Here is a 15,465-nt window from a genome sequence, read left to right as displayed (position 1 = left end):
AAGGCAGAAGATACTGAGGGAGAAGAAGAGACGTATGTGACTGATATGAAGGCAGAAGATACTGAGGGAGAAGAAGAAACGTATGTGACTGATATGAAGGCAGAAGATACAGAGGGAGAAGAAGAGACGTATGTGACTGATATGAAGGCAGAAGATACTGAGGGAGAAGAAGAGACGTATGTGACTGATATGAAGGCAGAAGATACAGAGGGAGAAGAAGAGACGTATGTGACTGATATGAAGGCAGGAGATACAGAGGGAGAAGAAGAGACAGATGTGAGGTGTGATCAGCAGTGTGAGGAGGAGGAGATCCCTACAGATATCAGCACAGGTGAGTCATAAACTCTCTGGTGTATCTCATACATCAGGAGCCATCAGCCCCTATTATACTCCTGCTCTCCCCCTCACATCATGTCACTGTATGTTACCAGCCCAGAGATCTGACCAGTCTCCTCCCCGCACTCTCTGGTGTATCTCATGCATCAGGAGCCATCAGCCCCTATTATACGCCTGCTCTCCCCTCACATCATGTCACTGTATGTTACCAGCATAGAGATCTGACCAGTCTCCTCCCCACACTCTGGTGTATCTCATACATCAGCAGCCATCAGCCCCTATTATACTCCTGCTCTCCCCTCACATCATGTCACTGTGTGTTACCAGCCCAGAGATCTGACCAGTCTCCTCCCCGCACTCTCTGGTGTATCTCATACATCAGGAGACATCAGCCCCTATTATACTCCTGCTCTCCCCCTCACATCATGTCACTGTGTGTTACCAGCCCAGAGATCTGACCAGTCTCCTCCCCGCACTCTCTGGTGTATCTCATACATCAGGAGCCATCTGCCCCTATTATACTCCTGCTCTCCCCCTCACATCATGTCACTGTGTGTTACCAGCCCAGAGATCTGACCAGTCTCCTCCCCGCACTCTCTGGTGTATCTCATACATCAGGAGCCATCTGTCCCTATTATACTCCTGCTCTCCCCCTCACATCATGTCACTGTGTGTTACCAGCCCAGATATCTGACCAGTCTCCTCCCCACACTCTCTGGTGTATCTCATACATCAGCAGCCATCAGCCCCTATTATACTCCTGCTCTCCCCTCACATCATGTCACTGTGTGTTACCAGCCCAGAGATCTGACCAGTCTCCTCTCCGCACTCTCTGGTGTATCTCATACATCAGCAGCCATCAGCTCCTATTATACTCCTGCTCTCCCCCTCACATCATGTCACTGTGTGTTACCAGCCCAGAGATCTGACCAGTCTCCTCCCCGCACTCTCTGGTGTATCTCATACATCAGCAGCCATCAGCTCCTATTATACTCCTGCTCTCCCCCTCACATCATGTCACTGTGTGTTACCAGCCCCGAGATCTGACCAGTCTCCTCCCCGCACTCTCTGGTGTATCTCATACATCAGGAGCCATCAGCCCCTATTATGCTCCTGCTCTCCCCTCACATCATGTCACTGTGTGTTACCATCCCAGAGATCTGACCAGTCTCCTCCCCGCACTCGCTTGTGTATCTCATACATCAGGAGCCATCAGCCCCTATTATACTCCTGCTCTCCCCCTCACATCATGTCACTGTGTGTTACCAGCCCAGAGATCTGACCAGTCTCCTCCCCGCACTCTCTGGTGTATCTCATACATCAGGAGCCATCAGCCCCTATTATACTCCTGCTCTCCCCCTCACATCATGTCACTGTGTGTTACCAGCCCAGAGATCTGACCAGTCTCCTCCCCACACTCTCTGGTGTATCTCATACATCAGGAGCCATCAGCCCCTAATATGCTCCTGCTCTCCCCCTCGCATCATGTCACTGTGTTTTACCAGCCCAGAGATCTGACCAGTCTCCTCCCCGCACTCTCTGGTGTATCTCATACATCAGGAGCCATCAGCCCCTATTATGCTCCTGCTCTCCCCTCACATCATGTCACTGTGTGTTACCAGCCCAGAGATCTGACCAGTCTCCTCCCCGCACTCTCTGGTGTATCTCATACATCAGGTGCCATCAGTCCCTATAATACTCCTGCTCTCCCCCTCACATCATGTCACTGTGTTACCAGCCCAGAGATCTAACCAGTCTCCTCCCCGCACTCTCTGGTGTATCTCATACATCAGGAGCCATCAGCCCCTATTATACTCCTTCTCTCCCCCTCACATCATGTCACTGTGTGTTACCAGCCCAGAGATCTGACCAGTCTACTCCCTGCACTCTCTGGTGTATCTCATATATCAGGAGCCATCGGCCCCTATTATACTCCTGCTCTCCCCCTCACATCATGTCACTGTGTGTTACCAGCCCAGATATCTGACCAGTCTCCTCCCCGCACTCTCTGGTGTATCTCATACATCAGCAGCCGTCAGCCCCTATTATACTCCTGCTCTCCCCTCACATCATGTCACTGTGTGTTACCAGCCCTGAGATCTGACCAGTCTCCTCCCCGCACTCTCTGGTGTATCTCATACATCAGGAGCCATCAGCCCCTATTATACTCCTGCTCTCCCCCTCACATCATGTCACTGTGTGTTATCAGCCCAGAGGTCTGACCAGTCTCCTCCCCGCACTCTCTGGTGTATCTCATACATCAGGAGCCATCAGCCCCTATTATACTCCTGCTCTCCCCTCACATCATGTCACTGTGTGTTACCAGACCAGAGATCTGACCAGTCTCCTCCCTGCACTCTCTGGTGTATCTCATACATCAGCCCCTATTATACTCCTGCTCTCCCCCTCACATCATGTCACTGTGTGTTACCAGCCCAGAGATCTGACCAGTCTCCTCCCCGCACTCTCTGGTGTATCTCATACATCAGGAGCCATCAGCCCCTATTATACTCCTGCTCTCCCCTCACATCATGTCACTGTGTGTTACCAGCCCAGAGATCTGACCAGTCTCCTCCCCGCACTCTCTGGTGTATCTCATACATCAGGAGCCATCAGCCCCTATTATACTCCTGCTCTCCCCTCACATCATGTCACTGTGTGTTACCAGCCCAGAGATCTGACCAGTCTCATTCTACACTCTCTGGTGTATCTCATACATCAGCAGACATCAGCCCCTATTATACTCCTGCTCTCCCCTCACATCATGTCACTGTGTGTTACCAGCCCAGAGATCTGACCAGTCTCCTCCCCGCACTCTCTGGTGTATCTCATACATCAGGAGCCATCAGCCCCTATTATACTCCTGCTCTCCCCCTCACATCATGTCACTGTGTGTACCAGCCCAGAGATCTGACCAGTCTCCTCCCCGCACTCTCTGGTGTATCTCATACATCAGGATCCATCAGCCCCTATTATACTCCTGCTTCCCCCTCACATCATGTCTCTGTGTGTTACCAGCCCAGAGATCTGACCAGTCTCCTCCCCACACTCTCTGGTGTATCTCATACATCAGGAGCCATCAGCCCCTATTATACTCCTGCTCTCCCCTCACATCATGTCACTGTGTGTTACCAGCCCAGAGATCTGACCAGTCTCCTCCCCACACTCTCTGGTGTATCTCATACATCAGCAGCCATCAGCCCCTATTATACTCCTGCTCTCCCCCTCACATCATGTCGCTGTGTGTTACCAGCCCAGAGATCTGACCAGTCTCCTCCCCGCACTCTCTGGTGTATCTCATACATCAGGTGCCATCAGTCCCTATTATACTCCTGCTCTCCCCCTCACATCATGTCACTGTGTGTTACCAGCCCAGAGATCTGACCAGTCTCCTCCCTGCACTCTCTGGTGTATCTCATACATCAGGAGCCATCAGCCCCTATTATACTCCTGCTCTCCCCCTCACATCATGTCACTGTGTGTTATCAGCCCAGAGGTCTGACCAGTCTCCTCCCCGCACTCTCTGGTGTATCTCATACATCAGGAGCCATCAGCCCCTATTATACTCCTGCTCTCCCCTCACATCATGTCACTGTGTGTTACCAGACCAGAGATCTGACCAGTCTCCTCCCTGCACTCTCTGGTGTATCTCATACATCAGCCCCTATTATACTCCTGCTCTCCCCCTCACATCATGTCACTGTGTGTTACCAGCCCAGAGATCTGACCAGTCCCCTCCCCGCACTCTCTGGTGTATCTCATACATCAGGTGCCATCAGCCTCTATTATACTCCTGCTCTCCCCCTCACATCATGTCACTGTGTGTTACCAGCCCAGAGATCTGACCAGTCCCCTCCCCGCACTCTCTGGTGTATCTCATACATCAGGTGCCATCAGCCTCTATTATACTCCTGCTCTCCCCCTCACATCATGTCACTGTGTGTTACCAGCCCAGAGATCTGACCAGTCTCCTCCCCGCACTCTCTGTTGTATCTCATACATCAGGAGCCATCAGCCCCTATTATGCTCCTGATCTCCCTCTCACATCATGTCTCTCTGTGTTACCAGCCCAGAGATAGTTATTAATTTTATTTTAATTCCCAGCAATAGTAAGAACTACATTTGGAAAACATTTCTGTTTTTATATATTTATTTTATTCCCAGCAGATGGTGGCACCAGCAGGAAGACCTCAGAGGGAGATCTCGTTTTGTCTCCACATACTAATATACCTGATAATAACATACCTGCTCCCCCAAGAGACATGTCCATTACTCTAAATGTGCATTCAGTACTCCACAGTGCAAATATATCCTCTGATCCCTCTAATCATGGTGAATGTTCTCCTGCTACCTCTAATATGGCTACACTCAGTGCAGCTCACAGAGTTGTTAAAATATTTATTTGTTCTGTGTGTGGGAAATGTTTTACACACAAATCAGGTCTTGTTACACATGAAAGAATACACACAGGTGAGAAGCCATTTCCATGTTCTGAGTGTGGGAAATGTTTTACAGTGAATTCAAATCTTATTACACATCAGAGAACTCACACAGGTGAGAGGCCTTATCCATGCTCTGAATGTGGGAAATGCTTTAGATACAAATCACATCTTGTTACACATAAGAGATATCACACAGGTGAGAAGCCATTTCCATGTTCAGAGTGTGGGAAATGTTTTACACAGAGATCAAATCTTGTTACACATCAGAGAAGTCACACAGGTGCGAGGGCATTTACGTGCTCTGAATGTGGCAAATGTTTTGCAGAAAAATCAAATCTTGTTACACATCAGAGAAGTCACACAGGTGAGAGGCCATTTTCATGCTCTGAATGTGGAAAGTGTTTTACAGAAAAATCAAATCTTATTATACATCAGAAAAATCACATCAAGGAGAAGCCGTTTGCATGCTCCGAGTGTGGGAAATGTTTTACACAGATATCGGACCTTACTATACATCAGAGACATCATACAGGTGACAAGCAATTTCCATGCTCTGAATGTGGGAAATGTTTTACTCAGAAAACATATCTTCTTAGACATCAGAGAAGTCACACAGGTGAAAGGCCATATCCATGTTCTGAGTGTGGGAAATGTTTTACACGGAAATCACATCTTGTAAGACACAACAAAATACACAATGCAAGCTGGGAGGAAAAGGCATCTGACACAGTACTGTAAATATTGCAAATTCTGCCAAGTTTTTGGCTGATCTCTTGTGTTTTGAGCCCCAGCAGTAACAGCATGGACAGTACACAGTGACATAATTATGTGGTGAAGGGAAAACATGGTAGCATCACTGTGGGTATAAAATGTAAAGAGTCTTGTCATAGGTATTTATTCCCACCATGGATCAAACTTAGCAGAGTTTGTATATACCCCCCATGCTTGCGTGGGTTTCCTCTGGGTACTCCAGTATCCTCCGACAATCAATAAATAAATGGTAGGTTAATTGGCACTTACTGTACAGTCGTGTGTAAATATACACAAGTTTATGGCAGACTGCATGAGCCAAGTGGTATTTATCTGATGTCAAATGCTATGTTACTGTGTACACATTAAAGGTCACTTCTTATAGACTTACAGTTTGGGGTGGAATCCTTTCTGAACCAATTGCTAATTAATAACTGAAGTCAGGGAGACGGAGACCAACTCGATTTTTCTGCTTGTACAGAAAGGAAATGCTAAACCTCGGTGTCCATCCACCCCACATAGTCACTGATGAGGCTTAGATGTTCCTGTAAGGAAAGCCCAGGGGAACCTGAATCAAACCTTCTAGCCATCGGAGAATGTCAGAAAGAGCATTCTGATGCCACCAATGCTGCCAAGACAGGGTGCTCTGAACTAAGGGCTGTGGTAAGATTCGTTTGAAAGTGTTAAGAGGTCCGTATGGTGATACTGAGATACCTTAGCTGGGAAGGGGTGCCACATATATGGGAAAACAAGTTTCAGGTCTACTGAGTGGTTGTTATGACACTCCTGCACAATGGAACCACTAGGAATGGTTTTCTGTCTATAGAAACCGCACGTTGTTTATACACATACTGGTACTTAGGATGCCACCTGGTCTTCAACCTCCAGGTAACAGAGGCTTATATAATTGACAACTTGCAGGATTATTCCAATATGGCAGGGGAATAAAACGGTACTTATGTAATATCTGGGCTCCTGTTTTTCTTATGAGACCGCGTCCGCTCACCACGCTTCGGGCACGGTGCTCGCTGCGCTCGCCACACTATACAAAATTAACTCTATGCGTAGTTGGATAGTAGGAGTATGAAAAATTGGGTGCATTTAACATGGGAGTCCAGATAATACATAAGTACCAATAAAACTATCAGTAATAATAGGATTCTCCCAAATATATTAAAACAAATTGAAATCAGAATATAAGCCATGTATTATATAATCAAAGATGTAGGCTCTTAGCTGAGAGGAATAAAGCTAAATGAACAAATTATCAGGAAACATCCTTAAAGAAATCTGGTACTTGTGTATTATAGCGGCGCCACCGATTTCCATCGCGCAATGTTTTAATAGAATCGCATCGCATGCCATGCACCCGATGGCATGCGATGCAGCGCGATTTTTGGCCCCTATACGATGAAAGATTGTATAAGCACCCTAAAGGGTGCTTTTAACCCCTTCCCGACATTTGACGTACATTTACGTCATGGTCGGGAAGTACTTCCCGACACATGGCATAAATGTACGTCATGGCATTTAACTGTCACTGCGTCTATAGACGCGGTGACAGTTTAAACATGTCTGCTGTCCCTGACAGCAGACATGTCCATGCATGCCCAGGGGGGGCTGCGATGCCGCCCCCCCCCCCCCCCCCCGTCGGCGATCGCTGTGATTGGCTGTTCAGTGTGAACAGCCATTCACAGCGTTTTCTGTGTCACCGGCGAATAACGTTCGCCGGTGACACAGGGATCGGAGGTGATTGGTGCTGTAAAGTACAGCACCAATCACCGCGGGGTGTAAGGGTGACACTGGTGTCACCCCACCTCACCCCGCCCGCCCCCAAAGGCCGTGATTGGTTCGTCGGACCGACGAACCAATCACAGCCATGGAGGGGGGTTTAAACTAACGGTGACTGCACTGCAGACGCCATTCCGGTCTGGAATTGCGTGCAGTGCGGTCACCGTGCCTAGCTGCCGCGATATACTGACCAGAACCTTGCAAAATACTTACCTGATCACTGCTTGGGATCTTGCTACTTGTTGTGACTTCCAGTGTTGTGCTGTGCTGTGTTGTGCTGCTGCAGTGTCATCGAGTTTTAGATAGAGAGAGAGAGATAGAGAGAGATAGAGAGGGCTAGTGACAGAGAGTGCTATATTTTGTGCTGCTGCAGTGTGATAGAGTTATAGATAGAGAGATAGAGAGAGATAGAGAGATAGTGACAGATTGTGCTATATATTTTTTATATAACTGACTGCTGCCCCCCCTTTTGTGCTGATCAGTATAAATTAACTGATCAGCAACTTTTTGGGGGCGCAGGTTTTTTTTTATATATATATATACCTGTCCGTGCTGCTGCTGCAGTGTCATAGAGTGATAGATAGTGAGAGATAGAGAGATAGAGAGAGATAGTGACAGAGAGTGATAGAGACTGCTATATTTTGTGTCTGCTGCCCCCCTTTTGTGCACCCCCAGCAACTTTTTGGGGGTGCAGGGGTTATTTTTCATATATATAACTGTCAGTGCTGCTGCTGCAGTGTCATAGAGTGATAGATAGTGAGAGATAGAGAGATAGAGAGAGATAGTGACAGAGAGTGATAGAGAGTGCTAAATTTTGTGTCTGCTGCCCCCGCCTTTTGTGCTGATCACTATATCTGAGGTGATCAGCAACTTTTTGGGGGTGCAGAGGTTTTTTTTTTTTATATATACCTGTCAGTTGCACCAAAGGTTGTGCACCTGCTGCCCCTCACTGGTAATCAGTGTCGCATCACTGATCACCTTTTTTTTTTTTTGAGGGTGCTGTGGGGTCTTTTTTAAAAATTTTTTTAACACACACTGTGATTTTGTGGGTGTCCTGTGGCCACTGTGCGCTGATCAGTGACGTACATCACTGATCAGCTTTTTCGGCACAGGGTTGATCTATTTTTTGATCAAATTCCTGTTGCCTTTGAGCGCTGTTCAGTGACGGACGTTACTAACCAACATCTGTGATCAATTTTTTGCGCAGGACCTTTTTTTTTTTTTTTTTTAACCCCTTCAATTTTTTTTTTTTTTAACCCCTTCAATTTTTTTTTTTTTTATTGGGATCAAATTCCTGTATAAAGTATTTTTTTTTTCTGCACTACATACACACTACACACTACATACCCCCCCGGGTTGAAATAAAGTTTGTACCCCCCCCTACACTATACACGTGTTGAAACATTTCACTACCAGTAACACAAAAATAAAAATGTCATCCCAAATGTCATCCCAGTCATCCAGAAGAATGTATTCAGTGGAGGAGGCATATGCCATGCTTGCCTCTGACTCTGACACAGCCAGTGAGGCAAGCGGGGAATTTGAAGGATTCGTCTTAAGCTCCTCTTCCTCCTCTGGTGATGAGGGACCCCCTCAAAGACGCCCCCGTAGAGCAGCTGAGACCCCCCCCCCCAATAATTGATCTCGTATGGACCCCACCACCAGACAATTTTGAGCCCCAGGTTCCTGAGTTTTTGGCCATGCCAGGAATCCAATTTGATTCCACAGGTCTCAGAGAAATTGACTTTTTCAAATTATTTTTCTCTGATGATTTTATAAATTTAATGGTGGACCAAACTAATTTATATGCCCAGCAGTTTATTGCTCAAAACCCCACGTCATCATTTGCTAGGTGGACCCCTGTAGATGCAGTAGAGATGATGACGTTTTGGGGTCTGGTGTTTCATATGGGCATAGTAAAAAAGCCAGAAATTAGGCAATATTGGAGTACAGATGTTCTGTACAGCACCCCATTTTACCGTATGGCCATGCCCCGGGCTCGATTTGAGACGATCCTTAAATTTTTGCATTACAACGATAATGCACAGTGCCCACCCAGAGATGATCCCACCTTTGACCGGCTATTCAAAGTCAGGCCGGTCATTGATCATTTCAGTGCCAAATTTGAAGAGATGTACATCCCAGATAAATTCATTTGCATAGACGAGTCCCTTATACATTTTAAAGGAAGGGTTAAATTCCGCCAGTACCTTCCCAGTAAGAGGGCAAGGTATGGCATAAAAATGTATAAGCTGTGTGAAAGCACCTCAGGGTACACTCACAGGTTTAGGGTATATGAAGGGAAGGATTCAAGAATTGAACCGCCAGAATGCCCCCCCTCCCTCGTAGGTGTTAGTGGAAAAATTGTCTGGGATTTAGTGCACCCCTTCCTGGATAAAGGTTATCACCTCTATGTGGATGACTTTTACACCAGCATCCCCCTGTTTAAGGCCCTTGGTTCAAGAGGTACAGCAGCTTGCGGTACTGTGCGCAAGAACCAAAGAGGCCTCCCAAAAACGCACATTGCCCAAGTAATGAGAAGGGGTGAAAGCAGGGGAATATGCACCGAAAATATGTTGTTGGTCAAATATAAGGACAAGAGGGATGTCCTTATACTGACAACAATTCACGGAGACAGTACCACCTCCGTCCCTGTACGAGGTACCAGTACCCACACCTCAAAACCTAATTGTATCCTGGATTACAATAGGTACATGGGCGGAGTGGATCTTTCAGATCAGGTACTGAAGCCGTACAGTGCCCTGCGGAAAACAAAAATCTGGTACAAGAAGCTGGCCGTGTATATCATCCAGATGGCACTGTATAACGCTTACGTGCTATTCCGTTCTACCGGCCAGAGGGGGACATTTATGCACTTTCAAGAGGAAGTCATAAAGGGCCTAATATTTGGGAACCAGCAGGCAGAGGGCCCCAGTACTTCTAGTACTGGCCCCCGTATTGTACCAGGGCAGCATTTTCTGATGAAATCCCCTCCACTGGAAAAAAGGGCAGGACACAAAAAAGGTGCAAAGTTTGCTATAAAAAGGGAATAAGAAAGCAAACTATTTTCCAGTGTGACACTTGCCCCGACAAACCCGGCCTATGTATAAAGGAGTGTTTTAAAATATACCACACATCTATGGATTATTAGGTTCATAATTTCACCGTGCTTCGGGGGTCTTGCTAATGCCACATAGCACCCACCATTCATTCCACCAGAATCTGAGCCGCAAAATCCAAAAATCACTCCTTCCCTTCTGAGTCCTGCCATGCACCCAACTGGTATTTTTTGGTCACATGTGAGGCATTGCCGTACTCGGGAGAAATTGGGGCACAGATTTTGGGGTGCTTTTTCTCCTTCATACCTTCTGAAAATGAAAAATTTTGAGCCAGAACTGCATTTTTGTGTAAATAAAATGTAATTTTTCATTTTCACTGCCCAGTTGTATCAAAATTGGTGAAACCCCTGGGGGTTTGAAATGTACACTATACCCCTAGATGAATTCCCTGAGGGGTGTAGTTTGCAAAATGGGGTCACTTGTGGGGGGGTTCCACTGTATTGGTGCTTTGGGGGTCTTGCTAATGCGACATAGCACCCACCAACATTCCACCAGAATTTGTGCTGAAAATCCAAATATCACTCCTTCCCTTCTGAGTCCTGCCACTTTTTGGTCACACATGAGGCATTGCCGTACTCGGGAGAAATTGGGGCACAGATTTTGGGGTGCTTTTTCTCCTTCATACCTTCTGAAAATGAAAAATTTTGAGCCAGAACTGCATTTTTGTGTACAAAAATGTAATTTTTCATTTTCACTGCCCAGTTGTATCAAAATTGGTGAAACCCCTGGGGGTTTGAAATGTACACTATACCCCTAGATGAATTCCCTGAGGGGTGTAGTTTGCAAAATGGGGTCACTTGTGGGGGGGTTCCACTGTATTGGTGCTTTGGGGGTCTTGCTAATGCGACATAGCACCCACCAACATTCCACCAGAATCTGAGCCGCAAAATCCAAAAATCACTCCTTCCCTTCTGAGTCCTGCCATGCACCCAAATGGTATTTTTTGGTCACATGTGAGGCATTGCCGTACTGGGGAGAAATTGGGGCACATATTTTGGGGTGCTTTGTCTCCTTCATTCCTTGTGAAAATGAAAAATTTTGAGCCAGAACTGCATTTTTGTGTAAAAAATGTAATTTTTCATTTGCACAGCCCAGTTGTATCAAAATTGGTGAAACCCCTGGGGGTTTGAAATGTACACTATACCCCTAGATGAATTCCCTGAGGGGTTGTAGTTTGCAAAATGGGGTCACTTGTGGGGCGGTTCCACTGTATTGGTGCTTGGGGGGGTCTTGCTAATGCGACATAGCACCCACCAACATTCCACCAGAATCTGAGCTGCAAAATCCAAAAATCACTCCTTCCCTTCTGAGTCCTGCCATGCACCCAAATGGTATTTTTTGGTCACATGTGAGGCATTGCCGTACTCGGGAGAAATTGGGGCACAGATTTTGGGGTGCTTTGTCTCCTTCATTCCTTGTGAAAATGAAAAATTTTGAGCCAGAACTGCATTTTTGTGTAAAAAATGTAATTTTTCATTTGCACAGCCCAGTTGTATCAAAATTGGTGAAACCCCTGGGGGTTTGAAATGTACACTATACCCCTAGATGAATTCCCTGAGGGGTGTAGTTTGCAAAATGGGGTCACTTGTGGGGGGGTTCCACTGTATTGGTGCTTTGGGGGTCTTGCTAATGCGACATAGCACCCACCAACATTCCACCAGAATCTGAGCTGCAAAATCCCAAAATCACTCCTTCCCTTCTGAGTCCTGCCATGCACCCAAATGGTATTTTTTGGTCACATGTGAGGCATTGCCGTACTCAGGAGAAATTGGGGAACAGATTTTGGGGTGCTTTGTCTCCTTCATTCCTTGTGAAAATGAAAAATTTTGAGCCAGAACTGCATTTTTGTGTAAAAAATGTAATTTTTCATTTGCACAGCCCAGTTGTATCAAAATTGGTGAAACCCCTGGGGGTTTGAAATGTACACTATACCCCTAGATGAATTCCCTGAGGGGTGTAGTTTGCAAAATGGGGTCACTTGTGGGGGTTCCACTGTATTGGTGCTTGGGGGGTCTTGCTAATGCGACATAGCACCCACCAACATTCCACCAGAATCTGAGCTGCAAAATCCAAAAATCACTCCTTCCTTTCTGAGTCCTGCCATGCACCCAAATGGTATTTTTTGGTCACATGTGAGGCATTGCCGTACTCGGGAGAAATTGGGGCACAGATTTTGGGGTGCTTTTTCTCCTTCATACCTTCTGAAAATGAAAAATTTTGAGCCAGAACTGCATTTTTGTGTAAAAAATGTAATTTTTCATTTTCACTGCCCAGTTGTATCAAAATTGGTGAAACCCCTGGGGGTTTGAAATGTACACTATACCCCTAGATGAATTCCCTGAGGGGTGTAGTTTGCAAAATGGGGTCACTTGTGGGGGGGTTCCTAACTTTTAGCATCTTATGGTGCCTAGAAACCTACATGGTGCCTAAAAAATAATCTCATAAAAAGGAGGCTCCAAAATCAAGTAGGTTCTCCTTCTATTATGAAGCCTGTGGTTTGGTCAACGTGCACACTAGGGCCACATATAGGATATTTATGAAAACAAAAGAATTGGGGGAATCAATTTTTAGTCACATTTCTCTAGTAAAATGTACTGTGTTCCTTAGAAAAATGTATTAAAATTGCAAATCTGCAAAAAAAATGAAATTTTGAAATTTCACCTACACTTTGTTTTAATTCCTGTGAAACACCTAAAGGGTTAACAAACTTCCAAAATGCTGTTTTGAATACTGTGAGGGGTGCAGTTTTTGAAATGGCATCATTTATGGGGGTGTCTCACATACAAGTCCCTCAAAGTCACATCAGAACTGAACTGGTCCCTAAAAAAATTTGTGTTTGAAATTTTCTTGAAAATTTGAGAATTTGCTATTCATATTGTAAGCCTCCTAGTGTCCAAAAAAATTAAAAGGAAGTTGAAATAATGATGGAAACATAAAGTAGACATATGGTCTATGTTAGTTATTAACTATTTTGAGTGGTATGATTATTTGTCTCACAAGCAGAAAATTTAACATTTTGCAAATTGCTAAATTTTCCATTTTTTTACGACATTTTGGTATTTTTCACAAAAAAACACAGACTGTATCGACCCAAATTTACCACTAATTTGAAGTACAATGTGTCACGAAAAAACAATCTCAAAATCACTGGGATAAGTAAAAGCAAAAAAAAGTTATCCCCACTTAAGTGATACATGTCAGATTTGAAAAAAAGGGCTCTGTCAGGAAGGCAAAAACTGGCTCTGTCAGGAAGGGGTTAAGCACCCTAATGGGTGCTTACAATGTTAAATGCACCCCCACGCCACCCCCCTACTATAAACGTGAACCCGAAGCGTGGCGAGCGCAGCGAGCCCGCGTCCCCCGACCTTTTCATACCCCCACTATCCACGTCGGCGTGGAGTTGAGAATAGAAAGCGTGGCGAGGGGACGTGGATACCTTCACAGCTGTCCGCGTCCCCTCGCCACGCTTCGGGCTCGGTGTCTCACTGCACTCACCACACTTTTTATTCTCAACTCCACGCCGACGTGGATAGTGGGGGTATGAAAAGGTCGGAAGACGCGTACCGCCGCCCCTTGTGGGCTCGCTGCGCTCGCCACGCTTCGGGTTCACGTTTATAGTGGGGGGGGGGGGTGGCGTGGGGGTGCATTTAACATTGTAAGCAATTTTAAAATTCTATGGCATTGTACAATATCGCGTCGCATTGCATACCATCGTATGCCTTATGGTATGCGATGCGATGAGCGCCGCCAAAATACACAAGTACCAGAAATCTTTCATAAGATTGTCTGCATCTAAGTGTCTTGTGGGTACCCAAGATGTTTCTTCAGGCCCATATAAGTTCCAAAGCACCAGGAATGGACGACATGACCTTTAACTTATTTAACATGCAAAATCTTCTCTAAGACAAACTTCTGAAGATTCCTAACTATACCTGGAGACTAAGTAATAAGACTAAAGACCAGGATTGGGATTCTTAATGAGGGACATGTAACAGCAGATCATATTAATATTTTTTGCTCGGTATACACCACGAACATGAGATTTATGTCTTACCTGTTAAATCTCTTTCTTTGAGGACGTCAGGGGCCACAGGGCTAACGCTGGGTAGTGAGCGGGAGAGAGAGCTTCCAGAACCTAAGAGGTTAAACTTCTTCCTGCCTCCCAGGCAGACCAGGCTCCTCCCCTCCTCTACCCCGCCTCCAGGCCAGGAAGCTCAGTTTTTAACAAGCCAAGGCTGGAGAAAAGAGAGAAGGAGAGAAATACCAAACGGAAACACATATGAGGTCACTCAACGGAGGTGTGAGGTTACGGGGTTCCTCCATCACTCCGACACCGAGCAGATCAAACCAAAATACGGTTTATTTTTCCACAGCACACACAAATAGATGAAAACAGGAACATGAGGCAAAATGTAGCATATAAACGGTATGCTGGTAGCAGTCCAAACCGGCAGTCCTCGTAGCATCACCGTTCCAACCCAATTCCATAGAGCAAAACGTTGCTTATCCACACAGCAGTGATAGTACTGTAGATTAGTCCTCCGAATTCCACAGAATTCCCCCTCGCAACCCTATCGCATATACCACACAGCCGTGATAGTGCAGGAAACCTGTATAATGTCCCACAAGATACCTAGGCAGAGTATGACCTCTGAGCCCAGGCCAGTGACTAACATAAAAAAACTGGCTTGTGTACAAGTCATTTTAAAACCTTCTAAATTCCCACGGTGCTTGAACTATCAGTGGGTTTGCACTTGGTTCGGATTGGTGGATTCAAGAGTCAGCTTTATCCCCCCAGGTAATCTACAGCTGTCCATCTGCTGCTGCCCCCTGCTGTGCCTGGTTCCACAGAGTCTACTAGTGTCCAGAAAGGCACAAAGGAGTGTCAATAAAAGGAACAAACACCGGCTGATTGCGTTATGTGCTGATCACCCCCTGTGGACATAACCTTCCTGTAAACAGCAGGGGAATTGGATCACCCCCTGTGGACATTTCCTGTCTGACCATATTTGGGCAACAGCATCTGA

The 15,465-nt window shown here is 46.0% G+C and overlaps 1 protein-coding gene across 3 annotated transcripts in view; it reads left to right on the top strand.

Annotated features, from left to right (window-relative positions):
* LOC146009796 (uncharacterized) overlaps nucleotides 1-15,465 on the top strand; it is a 562,226-nt gene that overhangs the window by 157,263 nt on the left and 389,498 nt on the right. Inside the window, exon 6 of one of the 3 annotated variants that reach the window (XM_083150261.1) lies at nucleotides 4,501-6,287. The exons of 1 other annotated variant lie outside the window; for it this stretch is intronic. In XM_083150261.1, the coding sequence (XP_083006387.1) occupies nucleotides 4,501-5,516 (1,016 nt within the window). In that variant the 3' untranslated portion in view covers nucleotides 5,517-6,287. Of the gene's footprint in view, nucleotides 1-4,500; nucleotides 6,288-15,465 lie in introns of those variants that run through there. One more of the 3 variants, XM_083150262.1, reaches the window with a different exon arrangement.

The sequence above is a fragment of the Crinia signifera genome, chromosome 6 (genome assembly GCF_055691185.1).
Source record: "Crinia signifera chromosome 6, ASM5569118v1, whole genome shotgun sequence".
Taxonomy (NCBI): Eukaryota; Metazoa; Chordata; class Amphibia; order Anura; family Myobatrachidae; genus Crinia; species Crinia signifera.
The sequence above is the reverse complement of the archived record's forward strand: the minus strand, read 5'-3'. Positions and strand labels throughout refer to the sequence as shown.